General features: G+C 36.0%; 1 protein-coding gene across 1 annotated transcript in view; it reads right to left on the bottom strand.

The window, feature by feature from the left end:
- Positions 1 to 22,261, bottom strand: part of Acbd6 (acyl-CoA binding domain containing 6) — a 155,969-nt gene that overhangs the window by 51,433 nt on the left and 82,275 nt on the right. Inside the window, exons 5-6 of the mRNA XM_048356489.1 lie at positions 14,859 to 14,964; positions 2,571 to 2,660 (exon numbers count right to left, since the gene is read on the bottom strand). Of these exons, the coding sequence (XP_048212446.1) occupies positions 2,571 to 2,660; positions 14,859 to 14,964 (196 nt within the window). The remainder of the gene's footprint in view (positions 1 to 2,570; positions 2,661 to 14,858; positions 14,965 to 22,261) is intronic.

The raw sequence follows: 22,261 nt of genomic DNA, 5'->3' as shown, positions 1-22,261 counted from the left end.
ACTTGGAAGTATGTTATCAACTCAAACTAACAAAGTCAAAAGTCTTGCTATCAAGTTAATGTAGATAAGAATATGAATGTTAGTACAATTGAGAATAAGGCTACAGCAACATAAAATGGTCATGTAAACGGACAGGGAACATTGTGCCAGGTAATATTATTCTAACTGATGGACTCTTTGTATTAAAGCTAGTGTTTAGGAAAGAGTATTCTAAAAGCCACATAGACAATTATTTGGATTGTTTGCTTTATGCTAGTCAAATAAATAGAATACAAAAAACTGCTCAAAAAATCTCAAACAACAACGAACTTGGGAACATTTTCATCAAAATAACCCTGAATAACTTAATTTTTTAAAAAGCTGTGAAGGTGCCAATGGCATTTTTTATTGTTTTTGTTTAACTTACTGGAGATAGTAGTTCAGGAAAGCATCTGTGGAAAAGATGACTTCAGAAGTTTATAAAAAGGAGGAGAAGAAAAAAGAGGAGGAGGAGGAGAAAGAAGGAAAAAGAAGACAATTCTAAATGAGTAGTAAAGACTCTGAAGGAGTAGTAATCTGCTCAGTAGAAATTAAGAGATTTTGAAGCTTAAAAGAACATGGCACAAGGACATAAACAGAAAAATAGTAATAGAATAGAAGAATAAGCCCAGGTATAGACTGGAATACAAGGAAGACTTGAGAAGGAAGATATTTCAAGTTGCAAGAGAAAATACCCCTTTTGTTCTGAAGATCTATCATCTTTCTGGGCCTGTTTCATTATGCCTGGAATATGGTAGTTGAATTAATAGTATCTGTCTTCAGAGCTCATAATCATAGGTAGTTATCATGACTTAAGGCATTACATACTTCACATCAAAGGTCTCTGCTTAGCAACATGTGAACAGTGCCAAGTTCATAAGACAGGCACTGTCACAGTAAAAGGTTCAATCACAGTGGTTTCATAACTCAGTCCAGTAAGATCATGCAGTCCTTGTGGTGCTTGCTTTGCTAGCAAGAATTTCTTCAAGTTTGCTCTTGAGTTCTTTTGAACTGACCCTAAGAATCTTTCATAATTCCCTTAACTTTCTGGTACAAGTTCTAAGTTCACCTTGTATATTTGCTGCTTCAAAGTTAGAAATGGTTATATATTCAAGAAGCACAATTTTGTAAACACTAGAAGTATTTACATCAAGACTATAATAATGTACTATGTTTGTTGCTACTAGTATGATTGTTCCAGATATTTTGTGTGTGTGTTTGTATTGACTATAATACTAGCAAATAAGGCAACTAGCATATTTTTACTTATATCTGATTTTAAGGATTTTTGACTACACATTTTCAGAAATTGCTGAAGCACCTTTATAAACAAGCACATTATGCTTTTCCTAAAACCACCTTGGTGAGTAGAATACATATTGTACCGAAGGGCTTAGCATGAAAATACAAAATAAACATGATACCCATTTGCCATCTGAAAAAAAAAAAAAGAGAAAATACCCATTATTCACTCAATGTTATTGGACAACTGGGAAGTCTGGCCAAAATGATGGCATCATCTAAATAAAAATCATACTGCTATTAACATACATACCCAAAATAATTCTAAATAAATCAAAGAAATCATGAAATCACTGGAAAAAAATCCATGCATAAATGTATTAGAAGCATGGAGAAAAGTTTTAATATATAATGTGCAATATTTTCTTAATATACAAAATATTTTTATAAATTAGTTAAAACCTCATCAATCCAGTATTAATATTGGCAACAGACATAACAAATTTACTAAAAAGAAATATTAATGGTTTTTAACTATTCAAAAAGATGCTCAGTATCTCTTAGCAAACAAACAATACAAAAGATGTTGTATCATAAAAAGGATTGTGACAACCTATTTTAGTAAGAGTGGAGAATAAGAATGCTTACATACATTGTTGGTAAAAGTTAAAATAGTACCAGCTAATTAAATTAGGACATATTTCTATAAAGGAAAATGAGGTGATTTAAAAGAATAGGTAACAACATATGTACTATTACATAACACCTTCCATGATAAACTGAAATAGAGCAAACAAACCATTGTTTCTTGTATATATTAAGACATCAACAAATTCTATAAAGATACATATAGATCTAATAACAGGAACTAATACATTAAGAAACACAGGTATAAGAGCATTTTTTGAGCCAGCCTTTTGTACTTTTTGAGTTTTTCCTTTTCCTTACATACTTTTTTTCCCCAGGGCTCTGCCCTTGTGAGGTAGATGATCTACCGCTTGAGCCACACCTTTGGCCTTCTGTGTTTTTGTTATTTTTCAAATAGGAGCTCATGTTTTGATTAGTCCAGCCTGGACTGCAATCCTCCTATTTTATGCTTCTTACTGTAGCTAGAATGACAATCTTGTCACCATGTCCAGCTTTTTCTGCTGAGGTAGAGTCTCATGAGCTCTTTTTTCCAAGGCTGGCCTAGAACCATGATCCCTCTGATTTCGTCCTCCAGGTTAACTGAATTTTCCTGCATGAGTTTTACTTAAAAACAAACAAACAAACCAAAACCTATAAAAATCAGCTACCTCTTTATCACTTACCTGACAATTAATGTCAGCTTTATACTGTAGCAAGACTGTGACTAGTTCCTTATGTCCTCGATCACATGCCCAATGGAGAAGAGCTCTGCCCTAAAATCAGAAAGATAAATAATTAATCCAGTTGTGGGGCCATGTAATAGATTTAATATTTTAAGTCTTAAGTTTTTTTTTTTTGGCCAGTCCTGGGGCTTGAACTCAGCCTGAGCACTGTTCTTGGCTTCTTTTTGCTCAAGGCTAGCACTCTATCACTTGAGCCATGTACCACTTCTGGCTTTTTCTACATATATATGTGGTGCTGAGAAATCAACCCCAGGGCTTCATGTATGCGAGGCAAACACTCTACCACTAGGCCATATTCCCAGCCCCCATAACTAATATTTTTAAGTTTACTGAAATATAAAAGAGGGCTGGGGGGGGGGGGGGGCTGGGGATATGGCCTAGTGGCAAGAGTGCTTGCCCCGTATACATGAGGCCCTGGGTTCAATTCCCCAGCACGACATATATAGAAAATGGCCAGAAGTGGCGCTGTGACTCAAGTGGCAGAGTGCTAGCCTTGAGCAAAAAGAAGCCAGGGACAGTGCTAAGGCCCTGAGTCCAAGCCCCAGGACTGGCCAAAAAAAAAAAAAAAAAAAAAAAAGAGGGCTGGGATGTAGCTCAGTGGCAAAGTGCTTGCTTAGCAAGTGCAATGTCATGGGTTTGATACCGAGTACCAAAAAAGAAAAGACCAAAAAAAAAAAAAATACAGTAAAAAAAAGTAACTATAGTTCTTACATATTGCAGATTTATACTCTGAAAAATACTTGTAAAATCTACTAATGTCTATTATCAAACAGCAATAAAAAGCAATTCTAAAACAGAATAGGTGATTAATTATTAAGAGATAAAGCACTAAATATTAACTTATCCTAGTCTATAAAAGACTTAAAGTTACTATTATTGTGTTATTTGTAGTTTTGACTGCTAATCTTAGTATGCCTATGGAAGAAGCCTACTAATCCAAAGAATAAATAAAATCTCCCCAAAAGTCAGGGATTTTCTGAAGAAATTAGTGATGTATGGCTTAATTTTACTTTCTGAGGGTGTAATGATGTTCTCATTTATAAAGAATGGAATACTTTTCAACAGTAAGTTGAAATCTTCGCTTTATTTTTTTGTAGAAATGACTTAAATGGATGTAAGCTGGTGGGGGGATGACTATTTAAAGATTTTTTTTTTTTGCCAGTCCTGGGCCTTGGACTCAGGGCCTGAGCCCTGTCCCTGGCTTCTTTTTGCTCAAGGCTAGCACTCTGCCACTTGAGCCGCAGCACCACTTCTGGCCATTTTCCGTATATGTGGTGCTGGGGAATCGAACCGAGGGCTTCATGTATACGAGGCAAGCGCTCTTGCCACTAGGCCATATCCCCAGCCCCCTAAAGATATTTCTTTTATTTTGGGGGAGCACTGGGTCTTGCACTCGCTCAGCAGGTGCTCTCTTACATGAGGCATACAGTCCTTTTTGCCTTCAGGGATTTTTCACACAGGGTCTCACTTTTACTGGAGTTAAGACTGAAATCCTCCCACAGTTGAGGTTACAGGTATGTGCATCATAATATCCAGCCCTCTAAACATTACCCTTGTCAAGGGAGATTTATCTAAACCTGCTGACACTCTTGTTATCTTTTAGGCAATTTTATCTGTTAGTTCAATGAATTAAACCAGATATATTTGTTAAACAACAACAAAAACAGGGTAGGATAACATCTTCCTTTATTGTTATCCTTTTTTGTTGTCTCTGCTTAAAAAATTATCTCCAAATAGCTGTACAAAGGAATTTCAATTAACATATTCATTTACATGTATAATGCTCCTTGATCACTGTCATTCCTTCTACTCTTTGCTTTCATTTACCTGTGAATATCTATTTTTCTAGTAGGCTAATATAAAATCCTAAAAAGGAAGGAAACAAAATTTGGAAATGTGGGCAAATAATTCATAATTTGCTATAGAAGCAAAATTATTATTATTGTCAGTTATAAGGCTTCAACTTAGGGCTGTTCCTGAGCCTCTATGTGCTTAAGGTTAGTGCTCTACCATTTGGAGCCACAGTGCCACTTCTGATTTTTGAGTGGTTAATTGGAGATAAGAGTCTTATGAAAAAAAAAAGAGTCTTATGGAGACTTTTGTCTGGGCTGGCTTTGAACCATGATCCTCAGGTCTCAGCCTCCTGAGTAGCTAGGATTACAGGTGTGAGTCATCACACAAAATTACTTTTTATGCCTGACTCAAGGCCTACAAACTTTTTTTTTTTAATTGTTGTTGGGTTTTTTGGGTTTTTTTTGGTTTCTTTTTGCCAGTCCTGGGGCTTGAACTCAGGGCCTGAGCATTGTCCTTGGCTTCTTTTGGCTCAAGGCTAGCACTCTACCACTTGAGCCACAGTGCCACTTCCGGCTTTTTTTTCTATATATGTGGTGCTGAGGAATCAAACCCAGGGCTTCATGTATATGAGGAAAGCATTCTACCACAAGGCATATTTCCAGCCAGCCCCCACAAACTTTTTTTAAAAAGAGGAAACATCCATATTCTCATATATATATAAATATATACATACTTGAAAACTGGACTTTTAATATACATATATGTTGGTTAGTACTAGAGCAGTATTTCTTATAGCTGTAATGTCTACTGACCTGCTGTCACTAGGGCACTAACTAAAAAATCCTCAAGATGGGCATTTTAATTAGACTTTTTGAATGAATATCAATGTATAAAAGCATCCTATAGTTCAGTGTAATCAGTTCATAGTTCTTACACTAATAAAACCAAGTAAAATTTCAAAATATTTTAAATTCCAATTTTCAGTGTAAATTTTATGCTACTAACTTAAGCAATTAACAAATATTACTACATCGTTAAGATGATCTGTGATATATTTACATAGGTTACTACCTAGTAGTGAGTAGGAAAACAAAACATTAATATATCTAATACTTTTACCATAAAATGTACAGATAATGTCTACTTCTCAGCTAGGTTCTTGATTTTTTTCTTAGATTTTATCCAAAAGGGTTAAATCAACTAATGCTAAAATATAAATCATTAGCTGTTTCAATGGGAAAGCAGATAAGCAACACATTTCACTGTTAATGGTAGTTATATTTTATATTTGTCATATGTGGTGCCAAAATTTTACTTTAGAGGAAACACCTATGACTGGACCTTAGTAGTGATTTTCACTTTGGATATATTTTCCCAGAAGGTGGCACACATACAGCAATGTTTTAAGAAGGATGGCATGCTCTCCGACATTTACACTATGCTTTTTAACAGGTATTTTGACCTGCAATGTAATTAATTTTTGTAACACATTATTTTAATGGTACACTAATTAACCTTGAATTAGAATAAATTCTGACAATGACTTTCTATAGAAGTGCTGAAGATACCTACATTAAGAACACTTAATGATTTAGTACTTTGTGCAGTATTAAAAAGTTCAAAAATAAGAACTGGATTAAATACACATGTAAATAAAGATAAAACAAATTTGGGCTGTGGAATTTTTACCTTCATGGTGTTCTGTATTTAAATGACTAGCACAGTCTATACTAGTATACCACTAGTTTAGACTTTTCTTCAAATTATGATCACTGGTCAACTAATAAGCAGCAATCAACCTAGGCCCAAACCTTAAGCCTCAAACCTTAGCCTTAGGCTTCAACCCAGGACCAGGCCTTAGGACTGAAAGAGGTGTTACTCTCGTAACAAATTATAAACACCTAGGTTTCTTTCCTTTCTCTTTGTTAAGTGTAAACATATCTAGACCAATACAATGAAGTTACTAAATAATTTTAGGTGTAGAATTCTATAATCTTCCCTAGAAGAAAACAATGAATTAGATATAAACCAGTAAAACTATATTTGCTTAAAAATTTTATCCATTTGTGAAATATTTTACCTAATTGAATATACAATCATTTTCTGTGAGACATATAATGCCTAATGAATTTTTCAAGTTAAATATATTTGTACTGTGACTACAAAACAAGGCAGTTCTTGTTTCTAGTTTTTAAAGCCCTTCTGGAAAAATATGCCAGAAGTACTTAGGAGATGGTGTGTAGAGGTGTAAGGCCATTGAAAGGCACTACTTGGAGAGCTCAAGATAAATTCTAGAACGCAAATACAGTAAAATACAGGAACAGGGTAGGGCAGCTCTCATCTATTAGCCAATAATATTAATTATGTCCTACCTCAGACAGACAAATGACTCTAAAGTGCTTTGAAAGTGCATAGAAGCAACTAACCTATTAAGTGATATTACTTTCATGCCTTCAAGAAAACAGAGAGTGGATCTTAATATTTTAAATGCTTTTTTGATATCCGAATACTTGTCTTTAAGCTATGTTGAATTTTTTAAAAATCAGATTTTCTCCTTGATATCACAGTAAAAAGACTTTCTATTATAAAGTGAGTTTTGATGTTTTTATGGTATTTGAGATCAGATACAAAGCATATGTCCCATATACATAGTAAATAAAAATATGGCAAAGTTGTTACGTTTAAATTTCTGATAGTTGTCACTTTTGTTATTTTATCAAAGATCTGTGATATGGTGCAGTCTAATTAATATATAAAATATCACAAATAAGTGACGTAAATTTCCCTCAGCAAAAACTGCATTTCCATTTACAACTGCAATAAAGATTGACTTCAGTTACCAATAACCTATAATGTGTCTGTTTTCTCTATTCTATCCCTAGCTTGAATTTTTTGCAGCTGCTGCAGATAGTAGGCCACAGTGGGAATTTTCCTACCCACAACCACCAGAAATCATACAATACTTTCTATTTCTATTCTTCATAGTGAAACTCAGAAAGGAGGAAGATTGGGAAATAGTTTACTATCTTAAGATATAAATAAGAGCCACTGTTTCTTGAGGATAATTTATTTACTAGTATTAAAAAAGAAAACCAGGGGGCTGGGGATATAGCCTAGTGGCAAGAGTGCCTGCCTCGGATACACGAGGCCCTAGGTTCGATTCCCCAGCACCACATATACAGAAAACGGCCAGAAGCGGCGCTGTGGCTCAAGTGGCGGAGTGCTAGCCTTGAGCGGGAAGAAGCCAGGGACAGTGCTCAGGCCCGGAGTCCAAGGCCCAGGACTGGCCAAAAAAAAAAAAAAAAAAAAGAAAACCAGGGGCTGGAGGTATGTATCAGTGGTAGAACACTTGCCTAGCATGCATGTGGGTCTTGAGTTCAATCCCCAGAGCTGAAATTGAACAAACTGAATAATGAAATCAGAAACTATTTGATTTCTTTCACTGGCTAAGACCTAGGGTAAGGAGGAAGGATGTGCAAAGCTTTCACAAAATAGAGAACACTTTTTAAGTACACTTAAAAAAAATCTCTCTATAAGCACTTACTAAAATATAATGTTAGTGACTTAAGTGTGAAGAAATAAGCAAGGGAGATATTTCCTAATCATGCATAAATTAGGTAATAATGCCAAATAATAATAGTAGGAAGTCTCAGATAAACCAAAATCAGAATATCCATCATAAGGCAATGGATAAATAGTGGTATACTCAATATTATGGAACACTACTTAGCAATAAGCTACAACAACCCGGATAAATCTCAAAACTATTATGCTGAACAAAACTAACTTTGGACAGAACAGTATCTATATGCATACCAACTTAACAAAAAGATCTACAACTAGGGGCTGGGAATATGGCTTAGTGGCAGAGTGCTTGCTAAGCATATATGAAGGTCTGGGTTTGATTCCTCAGTACCATATACACAGAAAAAGCTGGAAGTGGCACTGTGACTCGTGGTAGAGTGCTAGACTTGAGCTAAAGAAGCTCAGGGACAGTGTCTAGGCACTGAGTTCAATTCCCAGGACTGGCAAAAAAAAAAAAAAAAGAAAGAAAAGAAAAGAAAAGATCTACAACTAATTTAAAGTAAAGAAAATTTCAACAGAGGGTTCCTTTCCCTCTCTCCCACTCCCCCAAGTACCAAGGTTTGAACTCAGGGCCTCTCATTTGCTCTGCCTGCATGCTTTTGACTCTGAGGCATACCTCCAGCCTGGATTCTGGATTTTTGCTGGTTACTTTGGAGATGAAATCTTGTGTATTTTTCTGCTCAGATTGGCTTCAAATTTTACTGTCAAGACCTCAGTCTCCTGAGCAGTTACGATTACAGGTGTGAGCCACTGACACCCAGCTCCTGGCTTAGAAGTTGTGTTTTTTTTTGAAATAAGGAGAAAGGACTGTCTTAGGAGGAATATGAGATAACTTTATGGGGTTATGGTAGTGTTTTATATCTAGTCAGGAGTATGCTTACATAGGTATATGCCTTTATCAAAATTAATTGGATGGATTTAAGATTTGTACATTTCATAAACACAACATATGTAATTTTAAACAAAACACTAACAGAATCCGGAATTATAATTAATTATATGCATACTGAAGTAACTAGAAAGAAGTGTTATGTTGTAATCTTGTTTATTTAGAGCTGATGTACTCTAAAGGGCATCAACCATCAGACAGACATATTGATGGATGGATACAGAAATGGTCTGAAAAACAGTAAAATGTTAGTGACAGAGTGTAGGTGATGAGAATGTATAACATTTTTCTAAATCCATTGTTGAAAATCAAATCAAAACATATATACTCATGTTGATAGACTCATTATTTGTAAGTCAAAAGGTAAGAAAGAAAGCCAAGTATTCCTATATAGCTATAGAGAGGCCACCTCATAGTGCTATGGTGTTTGCAGAACATGAAAATGCCTTGTTTCATAACAGAAAATTCCAAAACTTGGACAGTTTCTTTTTTTTTTCCATGTAGAAAGGCAAGAATGTCTGAAGCTTTCCTGGACAGCAGATGAATGAGCAGTAGCTTAGGTTTGTAGGTACAGTTGGAGCACTATTATGTATGTATTCTCTGGACTACTTTGACAGAAGTAGGTTTTGAATGTAACAAGATAAGTCAACTTGAGTTGTAATATATTTTGGGGAATTAGTTCACTACAAATTGTGACTGTAAACATTGTACTGTAAATGTTTTGTAGTTTTCCCCCAATAAAATTTTTTGGGGAAAAAAAAAGGTAAAAAAAAAAAAAGAAAGCCAAGTATTCAACAATAGATATCTGAACAAACAAAATGTGATAAATACAGAGGACATTAATTATGAAAGGGAAGAAAATTATGATATAGGCTTGTACATAATTAACCTTGAAGACGTTAGTGAAATAAGCCAGTCAAAAAGATAAATACAGCTGGGCACTGATGGCTCATACCTATAATCTTAGCTCCTCAGGAGAGTGAGATCTAAGGACTGTGGTTCAAAGCAAGCCTGGATAGGAGTCTGTAAGACTCTTACCTCCAATGAACAATTCTGGCAGGAAAGTCTGTGAGACTCTTACCTCCAATTAACAATAAAAAGCTGGAAGTCGAGCTGTGGCTCAAGTGGTAGAGTGCTAGCCTTGAGAGAAAAAGCTTAGGGGCCATGCCCAGGCCTTGAGTTCAAGTCTCAGGACCGCAAAAAAAAAAAAGGGCAAGTACAATATGAATCCAATGATATAAAGTATGTAAGCAGCCTAATTCACCAAAACACCAGGGAGCATTGAAAAGGAAAAAAAGTAATGTTAAACATATACTGAGTTACAGATGAGGAAGCTGAAAACCTTCTGAAGATGGATGATGGTAAAGGTTGTCTAACAGCTCTAATATTCTTACTGCCACAGAACTGCACTTAAAATGATTAAAATTATAAATCTATAATTAAGAAAACAAAAAGTTGTCATGGTGATAAGATTTAAACTATTTTTACCATCTTCTGTTTATGTATTAAGTATGAGTTTCTGATGTAAAGTATGACTACAGATTATTATTATTATTTTTTATTTTATTTATTTATTTTTTTTGGCCAGTCTTGGGCCTTGGACTCAGGGCCTGAGCACTGTCCCTGGCTTCTTCCCGCTCAAGGCTAGCACTCTGCCACTTGAGCCACAGCGCCGCTTCTGGCCGTTTTCTGTATATGTGGTGCTGGGGAATCGAACCTAGGGCCTCGTGTATCCGAGGCAGGCACTCTTGCCACTAGGCTATATCCCCAGCCCCAGATTATTTTTTTTCCAATGTAAAGTATGGCCAGTGATTTTTTAAAATGGTCTTGTCTGCATCAAGACACATGAAGATAGACAGTTTGTAATATATTTCTAGATAATTGGTGAATAAACACAATTTCTTCAAATTAATGTTCTACCTATTACCTACTCAAACAAAATACCAATTATTTAACATTTAAAGTTGATTTTTTCTTTGTTTCTCAAATCTTCAATAAAAGCATAAATTTTAGCCTTTGTATACTGACCCTGACTCATAAATCTCTTGCTTCTCTGCTTAATACTGTTTCACCAGTTTTCAAATAGTTTCTAAAGTCCAAAATCATGAGCTGGAGATTGAAAACAAAACAAGAAAAATAGTCAAGAGGAAGATGATCTCTTTCTCAAATATCTGAATTAATAAACATATGGAAAACAGTTAAATGATAATAATTATTGCTTTAACAGAAATGAGCTGAGCACTGGTGGCTCATGCCTGAAATCCTAGCTACTCAAGAGGCTGAGATCTGAGGACTGCAGTTTGAAGCCAGGCGAGGAATCAAGTCCATGAGACTTTGAGACTCTCATCTCCAATTAAGCGCTGAAAAAGCCAAAAGTGGGACTGTGGCTCAAGTGGTAGAGCACTAGCCTTAAGTAAAAAAGACCAAGGATAGCACCCAGGCCCTGAACCAAGACTGGCACAAACAAAACAAAACAAACAGAAAAAAAATTAGAAATGAACAATCATAACTAAGCAGCAGCTCAGTGAAAGGAGTGTATTCACAGAAAACCAATTAATTGTGTATGAATACTCTGGTTGGAAATTTGCATTGAGATAATTATTTATTATTTTTGCAGGTACCCAAGATTCAATTTCCTGTAGAAAAATAACTTAAAAATATCAAAGAGGGATGGCTGAATGATTCAAGTGGTAGAGCACCTGCCTAGCCAAGTGTAAAGTCCTGAGTTCAAGTCATAAATCTGGGGGGAAAAAAAGAAATGTTTTTTGGGAGAGGGGGGAGTAAATTGCAAATACTTGTGATCTATAAAGAGCTGTAGTAATATGACTCAAAGATAAGCATTGAACCAACATTTTAAAAATAGGCTTTAAGATCTTTGTCTTTACTTTTCATATTCTCTACCTCAAATTTTCAAGCATAGGCAAATGGTTAAAAGTATAACAAGAGGGGCTGGGGATATAGCCTAGTGGCAAGAGTGCCTGCCTCGGATACATGAGGCCCTAGGTTCGATTCCCCAGCACCACATATACAGAAAATGGCCAGAAGCGGCACTGTGGCTCAAGTGGCAGAGTGCTAGCCTTGAGCGGGAAGAAGCCAGGGACAGTGCTCAGGCCCTGAGTCCAAGGCCCAGGACTGGCCAAAAAAAAAAAAAAAAGTATAACAAGAGATGTAATTTACATATCACACCATGTTGCTGTGCGCCTTGAATCATCTGATATATAAATAAGTTTCTGAATAGTAAGTGTAACTATAAAACTTTTTTCTCTTATGCAAAATAAGGTGGTAGATCATATTTGTAGTATAAAAAAGGCCCTGGATTTGATTACCAGGACTGGAATAAAAAGAGAATTACAGACTTTACTATATTATCAGCAAATACAACTTCAATGAATAAAACATGTACACACAATTATATTTATGTGTAATAAGTTTGCTATTTATTAGATAATAAATGTTCTTTAAAAGCATTTTCATTATTTTTTCATGTTATAAACATTATTAGATCTAAATATCTGTATTTCATGCAAAATCATTTCTGAATTATAAACTTATAATTTAGTATAAGAAATTATTGTACATTATGCATTTTTATTATTTTCTGACTGTAATAAATGTTAATTGCTTTATGTGCTCACAGCAAATTTTAGGTACAATAAATGTAAGTTTTAGTCACATAAGAGCAAAGTAAAGCTACATTTTCTGGAGAAACACATTAAACAAAAACATATTATCTCAAGAAACAATGCAATTATTATGGAGTATCTTAAGTTTGAATATCAGACAAACATAAAGAACTGAATGTCTTTGAAAACTAAAACTATTACCTAACTCATAAAAGGAAATGCCATTCTATTCATAAAAAACTAAAAATATTTAACGAGAAATTTACTTTTGAGGCTATATAGTTTCAGTTCATCATCAAGACTTACCGAATTATTTGCTAAAGCTTTAAATGTCATGGAGCAGTATCATTTATTTTTATTTAGGATGTAAAGTTTGATTCTAATTTTAAGCTCCTATTTCCCTTATGTTCTTAAATTAATTCATACAAATGCCTGATTAATAATAAAAGGGCTTGCCATCAGTATTCAAAGCCTAGCCCAAGTTGTCATGGCTGAGAGGGCAGAAATCTGCTTGGAGCAGAAAGAGAACCCAACTGAATTCTTGGCGTCTCAGTCTATGAATGTGTAAGTACTTCATCTGTTCATGGAAACACAATGTTCTGGCAGGCTGTGGGTAAAAGTAGCTGCATGGGCAACAAAGTGGAAGATCTGGGAAGCAGTACTACATCGAAGTACTTAATGCTAGGAACAATAAATTTTGTAAGTGCTCTTTTTATTTTTAAAAATGGTGCTATTTACTGTAAGCTATTTGTGTTCTCGAAACTTATTACATCCTTACTACTACTATCAGAGGAACTTTGTAGAGGTTGCATATGATTTGACTTTTAGGACAATTTTATGAAAGAAAAGTTACAAACTAGAGCATAATAAAAGCATATGAAAAGTGCTAATCCTCCTTCTTTAGTCTTGCTTTTTCCTTCTTAAATCTACTGGCCAAAATACTCTACCAGACTTGACTTACACTTGGCAGACATATACTTATATATGTGTTTGAGGAAGTAGATGTATATATCTGAATTTTAGCTCTCATCTGTAAAATGAGAATACTATCTACTTTAAAGGCTTATTGTGAAAATAACAGAGTAGTAAGTAAAAGTGCTCTCTAAAATATAAAACATGCTTTGTAAAGCTTTTGTTACTTAAAAGTCATATATATCAATATAATTAGGGATCACACAGTACCTTCCTGATACTTGCCAGTGAAAAACCAGACCTTGAAAAGGGACTTTCTTCAGTATATTATCATTATTTCATTCATATTAATAATCATAACTGACAAATGGCAACTCCTTTGCACAACTACTTAAAGATAATAAAATACTTAAAAAAAGAATAACCAAAGAAACTGAAATTTAACAATTGCTTATTGTGCATGTATAATTCATGTATGATTTGTATATATTAACTCATTTATCCCCAAAATGATCCTGAAGTACTATTATTGCCTCCACTGACATATTAGGGAACTGAGACACAGAGTAAACTTGATAAAGGTCACACAGGAAGTAATTGTGTTTGGACTTGAATTCATGTACTCCAGTCCTTTACTATTATACTACACTTTTTCTATTTATTCATTGATTAATTAAACATTTAGTGAATATATGGCATGTGCCAAGAACTCTGACAAAGATTTTTCAACAAAGATCTCAAAACATTTACCATTTTCAGAAAGCTACTAGAGGAGATGGTCCCTCCCAAACAAGGAAATAAACAGTAAGAAAGAAAGATACTCCATCAAAATAGAGAAGTAAACACTGCAAGACAAGGATATGTGATCTAGAAATAAGGAAATCCAGGCAAGAGAAGAAGATATGATATTACTTAATAAGCTGGGTGTGGTGGTATATGCCTGTCATCTCACATATGGCAGGAAAGCTCCAGTGTATTTGAGTGCAGGCACAGGTACAGGCAAAAAGTGCGTTCATATTTCAAAACAATCAGGGCAAACAAAAAACACTGGAGGTATGGCTTGGTGGTAGAGGACCGGCCTCAGGAGCATGAGCTCCTGAGTTCAAATTCTAGTACCCCTGCCCACCCCCAAAATGAAGTTATTTCATTGTGGTCAAGTTTTAGCTGGTAATTTTACAACATAGGCAGAAATGAGTTAGATATAGATGCACAAAGTATCTTCAATGAGTGACATTATCTCATACAGATATTCTAATATACTTTCCACTATAATGTATTTTGGGTTATAGTTCAAGGATTTACCATTTAGAAAAAGTGACTGGGGAGGAACAACAAACTATAGGACAAAAGAAACTAGTGTATTTTTATAACCTACAAGGATGTAGCATTTATCAGAAATCAAAATAATAGAGCATGATTTCATACCTCTTCATCTCTCATATTCACTTCCACATTTTTCGATTTGATGGCTTTGGTTATATGGTCAATATTGTTTTCCCTGCAGTAATCAAATATATTTTTGTCTTCTTCCCTAATTAGAATAAAAAATAAAGTGTTAGGCTCACAGGATAAAACAAAATTTTAACAAAACCTCTTTGCTGCTAAAATAATAGGATCTGATTTTTTAAAAAAAGAATTTACATGAAGAACAGATTTGTACTAGATATATATTCAACATCCAATAAGACAAGTTCCAGGCAACTATAATTATAGATTTGTAGTAGAGTAGACCCAATGTCAAGTTTAGTAACTATGGTTATAAAAGACAAAAACCACCTCTGCTTTAACAAGTTACACTAGTATACCCAATCAATACTGTAGGCTTTCTTATACCTTTACTCTAATTACTTTTATAAACTCATTAGTACACATTTTCTCTGACAGATTTTTCAATTAGAGTATCACAGTAAGGGGGGAGTTTGGGGTACCTTATTTACTATGTCTATAGAAGGGTACCAAAAGATCAAGATGTAGCTTCCAACGTGTCTTACAGGCTAACAGAATAAACTGCTACTCAGCTTTATACATATATATTTATACATATATATGTGTATATATGTATGTATGTGTATGTACGTATATATGTATGTGTATATATATACATACAGCAATTTTCTTTTTGCCAAGTCCTAGGGCTTGAACTCAGGTCCTGAGCACTGTCCCTGGCTTTCATTTGCTCAAGGCTAGCACTCTACCACTTGAGTCACAGCGCCACTTCTGGCCTTTTCTGTTTATGTGGTGCTGAGGAATTGAACCCAGGGCTTCATGCATGCTAGGCTAAGCCACATGCATGCTAAGCCACATCCCCTGCCCCTAAAGCAACTTTTTTTTTTTTTTTTTTTTTTGCCAGTCCTTGGACTTGGACTCAGGGCCTGAGCACTGTCCCTGGCTTCTTTTTGCTCAAGGCTACTAGCACTCTACCACTTAAGCCACATGGCCACTTCCAGCTTTTTCTGTTTATGTAGTGCTGAGAAATCAAACCCAGGGCTTCATGCATGCAAGGCAAGCACTCTTCCAGCCCCTAAAGCAATTTTCTTAAAGAAAAGATTAAAGAAGGTATTATGATTCAGAAATGTTTTATAAGGCAGTAGAATTAAGGACTGGGAACAAAAACTGGGAGGCACATTATGTGTCCAGCACTATCTGAAGTATAACTGCATGTGCTCATTTACTTAATCTTTAATTTGACTTCACTCGATAGGCAAGGAAAGACTAAATACAGATGCTCTTAACATGAAGTCTATGAACTTTCTAAAATAGTATTCACAATTATCCTTTTGATGATGTGCATTTTTTCTGGGTTTGGGGAAGAGGCAGGAATATCTTCAACCAGATTTTCAAAAGGATCCTTGACTCAAAAAAAAAAAAAAATCAGTGTTTTGGAATGCTATAACAAAGCTTTCTCATATATGGACTAAATCTTTCTTTTTTCTCAATTTTGGGCAGTTTACTTCAGTAATATGGACTCAATCTTGTGAATAGGTAAAGAAGAATATATTTTGAGTTCCAAAAATTAAAGCAGTATTATTTTATTTTGGCAGCACTGGGGCTTGAACTCAGTGATTTGCAATTGCTATGTAGAATTCTACCACTAAGCCACAACTCTAGCTTCTTTTTGGCATTGGCTATTTTTGAGGCAGGGTCTGACTTTATGATCAGGCTGGCCTAAAATTCGATATTCCTGCTTATTACTTGTTAGGATGACAGATGTGTGTTACTGAACCCAACCACTGGTTATAAACTTTTATGATAGTGCTAGCTTGAAACCACAATCCTGGATCTCTGCCCTCCTAAGTAGCCAGGATTATTACACAGGCTTAAGCCACTACAAACATGTTAAACTATATGCATAGATACACACTAATATATATATATATATGCATATGTATATACACGTGTATATATATATATATACACATACTTACATACATACAAATATATTTTGGGGGAGTACCATACTGAGCCTCTGATGAACTCAGGGTCTGGAGCTCTTGCTTAGCTTTTTCATTCCAGGTTGTCACTCTACCACTTGAACCATACCACTTCTGGCTGCTTCTTCTTCCCTCCTCCCTCCTCCCTCCTCCCCCCTCCCCCTCCCCCTCCTTCGCCTTCTTCTTCCACTTCTGGCTTTTTCTGTTTATGTGGTACTGAGGAATCAAACCCAGGGCTTCATGCATGCTAGACAAACACTCTACCACTAAGCCACATCCCCAGCCTCACTTCTGGCTTTTTTGCTGGTTAATTGGAATCTCAGAGATTTTTCTTCCCAGGAAGATTGTGGTACTTCAAACCATGATCCTTCGATCTCAACTTCTTGAGTAGTTAGCATTACCAGTGCCCAGCTAAACTAGAAGGTCAGAGCAACCATCAAAAAACAAAAGCTAATTGGCTTAATTATATTATTATTATTATTTTTTTATTTTTTTTTTTGGCCAGTCCTGGGCCTTGGACTCAGGGCCTGAGCACTGTCCCTGGCTTCTTCCCGCTCAAGGCTAGCACTCTGCCACTTGAGCCACAGCGCCGCTTCTGGCCGTTTTCTGTATATGTGGTGCTGGGGAATTGAACCTAGGGCCTCGTGTATCCGAGGCAGGCACTCTTGCCACTGGGCTACATCCCCAGCCCCAACTATATTATTTTAGTATCAATCATCTGAGCTGCTATGTACAAGGCATTGTGCAAGATTCTTCTAGTAACAGATATAAGGCAAAGAAAGAATTATTGCCTTCAACACACAAACAGTATAGTTGGTCTAATAAAATTTATATATCATTAATATAAGGCAAGACTTGATCTTTCAAAAAGGACTATAATAGCACAGAAGAGAAATAGTCTGCCCCAAGTTGGAGAAGTTGAAGTCAGGTTAAGGAAGACATCATTTTAACTTGAAGATGTTCTATTTTGCCAATGTGAAATCATGCTTCCTGGTTATTCATTCTGTAAATAACATATGAAAGACTGAGACCAAAATCCAGGAAAGGAGAAATCTTATTTTTAAAATCAAAGCTCCATCTAAAACTACTTTACCCACCATCAAAAACACTTTCTGTTAAAGAGTGCATTTAGCTTTTCAGTGTAGGAATGGAACCAATTTTCATTAACAGGTAACCATGAGAGAAATGACCATGGCTGTTTTGAGTCATAACAAAAAAACACTATGCACCAGTTGTTTTGAACTTGAAAATAACGGGGATTAGGAAGGACACAGATGAAAAATTTGAAAACTAGTCTGGCTAAAAAAGGTATGTGTAAAGTTGGATCCAAGAAAGGTATGGCTGCTGAAGAGAGAATGTTGAAAGGAGTAACACTGATCAAGATGCAGTATATTCATAAACTGCTTTGTTAAATGGCAACTCCTTTGATAGTAATCATAATAAAAAACAGCTAGGTGCTGGTGACTCACACCTGTAGTCCTAGCTATTCATAATGCTGATGTCTGAGGATTGTTGTTTAACAAGAGGAACACAGGCAGGAAAGTCCATGAGATTCTTATCTCCAAATAATCACAAAAAAGCATAATTGGAGCTGTTGTTACTCAAGTGGTAGAAAGGTGAGCCTTGAGCACAAAAGTTCTTAGACAGCACCCAGGCCCTGACTTCAAGCCCCAGGACCAGCCCAAGTGCACATGTACACACAGAAAAGAAAACAAGAGGCAAGTATAGTGATGATTGTAATCTCAACATCAGGAGGCTGAGGCAAGAGAATCTGAGGGCAGTATGGATTTTATGGAGTTTCAGATCAACCTGGGCTACATAGCAAGACCTTGTCTCAAAAACTGAAATTAAACAAAGCCCAAACAATAAATCCAAAAAACAAAAAACCCCCACAAAAACAAAACAAAACAAAAGATAAGCAGGCATGGTGGCACATGCCCATTCTTACATGTTACAGGATGACTATGGGATGATCACAGTTTAAGGTTAGATTGCACAAAGCACTACAATCTCTTTGAAAAACAAGGAGCGAAGGGCTGGGAATATGGCCTAGTGGCAAGAGTGCTTGCCTCCTATACATGAAGCCCTGGGTTCAATTCCCCAGCACCACATATATGGAAAATGGCCAGAAGTGGCGCTGTGGCTCAAGTGGCAGAGTGCTAGCCTTGAGCAAAGAGAGGCCAGGGACAGTGCTCAGGCCCTGAGTCCAAGCCCAGGACAAGCCAACCCCCCCCACCCCCCAAAAAAAAGGAGCGAAAAACAAAACAAAACCTGGGGGCATTGCTCAAGTAGTAGAATGCTTGCCAGCAAGTTTGAAGACCTGAGCTTTGGGCACATATGTATGTATATACACACATGTGTACACGTGTACACACACACTCTTTGTACCAGGACAATAAGAAAGATGTCTCGAGGATATCTTAGTAACTGGCCAGATTTTACTCACTGCAGACTCAATGATGTAAAGTATAAACCTTTCATGTGAGAGGAGTTCCATGTGAGTTCTTGCTTACACAGGACCACCTAGTTAATTATCTCCCTACAAATCCTGTCCTATGGGGTCAGCCATGCAGGCACTCAAAGGCTGCTATAGCCATGCCCAAAGGGCCCCACCTCTATTTTTTGCTGGTAGGAGAGCTAGGCATTATCCATATAGTGCTAATATTGGCATGCAGAATGCAAGCATTATAAGATCATGGGTACTTCTATCCAGATTCAAAGGAATGCCTGTGAACCCAGGCAGTGGGTGGCAGGATCAGAGAAGGTGATGTGAAAAGCTATGAAAGTAAAGCAAAAGCTTCAGTAGACACCAGGAAATTAAGAGATGTGCAGAATGTCTGCAATGAAATCCAACAAGGCTAGAGAGGTGGGGCCTCCCATTGAAGCTCATATCTTGTCACATGTGCTTCTTGATGCTAGACATGGAACCACACATGTAACCATAAACTGTTTGAACAGCACCTTTATAATAACAATAAACAAATAAAACAACAACAAAACCCTATCTCACTTGTGTACTTTTTAAAATTTAGTTTTTACTGTACAGGCGATGTACAGAGGGGTTACAGTTACATAAGTCAGGTATTGAGTACATTTCTTTTTGAACAGTGGCACTCCTCCCTCTTTTTCTCCAAGTTTTTCCCATCCTCCCCACTCACCTCCAAGTTGTACAGTTCATTTTCAACATAGTGTCTAGTGAGTATCACTGCTGAATTAGCTCACCCTTTGTCCCACCTTTACTGTGCTTCCCCTTTCCCTCCCCAAATCAGATAAATTTACATACAAGACAAAAGGTAAAAATAAAGATCAGAAACATATTTGAACTTGTGCTTTTGCTACTTAGTTTCTCTGAAGGGTAACAAGTTCATGATTTTAAAAGTTATCAGTATATTATTTGTATTCCTTAGATACCTATTAAAAGACTGATCTGCTTATTTAAGAATTGAATTATTACAAAATGATTGAAGTTAAATCCTTTACAATTATTTAACTATTTAATGAAAATTTTTGGGTGTTATGTAAAATATAAGAGGGAACACAGTGTTATAAAATTCTTAGGGACTACAAAAAGGGTTTTTGAAGGCCCCATTCTAACCTAATATTCCATGCAGAGACCAAAAGCAAGAAGTGGCCTACTCAAACAAGGAGTTACAAACTGTATATCTGACGAAGTATATCAGTAACCAAAGTATATAAGGATCTCAACCTATTCAACAGCAAAATAACAAAGAGCCCAATTTAAAAAGGCCAAAGGAGCAATTTAGCTCAAGTGCATAATCCTAGCTAACACCGGAAGCAGAGATTGTGAGATCATGGTTGGAGGCCAGCTTGGACATAAAAGTTCATGAGACTCCAAGTCAACCATGGCTAGACTGAGTAGTAGGCACCTGTTATCCCATTTACAGGAAATGCCAATAGCTGAGCACGGTTGTATATACCTGTTATCCTTTGTGACACAGGAGCAAAAGTGGGAGGATCAGACACAGGCCTAAAGTGCAACTCCAACTTGGAAATGGAAAAAAGGGGCTAGACGTATGGTTTGAGTGGCAAAGATTAGTCCCTAGCATTGAAAAAAGACAAACCAGACCACCAAAGCAGACATTGAAAAAAAGAGATGATCAACAAATATATGAAAAAAACTGCTCAAAAACTCTTATCACAAGAGAAATCTAAAGAAAACCACAATGAGATAGCTTCAGGCCTGTTAGATTGGCTATTACTTAAAAAAAAAAAAAAACAGGCCATTATTATGCTCACAAGTGTTGATAGGGCAAAAAATCTTTTATATTACTAGTAGTAAAGTCATTTGAAAAATTATGGTGTTTCCTCAAAAGACAAAATATAGAATTACTGTGTATTCCATCACACTTCTGGGTAAAATACCTGAAGTAATTGAAATCAGTATGGTGAAGAGATATTTGCAATACTATGCTCATTCACAATATCTAAGACATAAAGCAACCTGTGTTCATCAAGAAATTAATAACAAAAACACAATATATATACATACAATGGAGTATTATATGCTTTAAAATGAAAATTCTGTTTAGTTGGAACTGGAGGACATTATGCTAGGGAAAATAAGCCAACACAGAAAGACAAATACTGTGTGATCTCAGTTTTTTTGTGGAATCTAAAAGGTCAATTTCATATAAACAGAGTAAGAAAAGTAGTTATTAGACTAGCAGAAGGGAGAAGGAGCAGGAACATTTGATAAAGGGAAGATGTTGATCAAAGAATACCAAGTTTTAGTTAGACTTGAGGAATACAGGAGTACATTCTAGTGATCTACTGTACTCTTCAGTAATTACTGTTAACAATAATATGTTTTACATGATAAAGTTGCTACAACTGAATTTTTTAGTTCTCATGACCAAAACAGATAAATTGGTGAAATGATAACTTGGCTGAATCTTTCTTTCTTTTTTTTTTTTTGGTCGGTCTTGGGGCTTAAACTCTGGGCCCAGGTGCTCTCCTTGAGCTCTTCAGCTCAAGGCGAGCACTCTACCACTTCGAGTCACAATACCACTTCTGGTTTTCTGGTTTTAAATTGGAGAAAAGAGTCTCACAGACTTTCCTGCCTGGGCTGGCTTTGAACCATGATCCTTAGATCTCAGCCTCCTGAGCAGGTAAGATTACAGGCCTGAGCCACCAGTGCCTGGCTTGATTGAATCTTTCTATTAAGTGTATACAGACCAAGATACCAAGATATCTCATTGCACTCCATAAATAATATCCCACTGTACTCTATAAATATAGGACACTAGTATTTGCCAATTAAAATAAATTAAAAAACAACAGTAAGGATGGTCAAAGGAAGCACTAGAAAATGAGCTGAGTGTCAGTGGCTCACATCTGTAATCCTAGCTACTTAGGAGAATGAGATCTGGAGGATCA

This window comes from Perognathus longimembris, chromosome 11 (assembly GCF_023159225.1).
Source record: "Perognathus longimembris pacificus isolate PPM17 chromosome 11, ASM2315922v1, whole genome shotgun sequence".
Classification (NCBI taxonomy): Eukaryota; Metazoa; Chordata; class Mammalia; order Rodentia; family Heteromyidae; genus Perognathus; species Perognathus longimembris.
The sequence above is the reverse complement of the archived record's forward strand: the minus strand, read 5'-3'. Positions and strand labels throughout refer to the sequence as shown.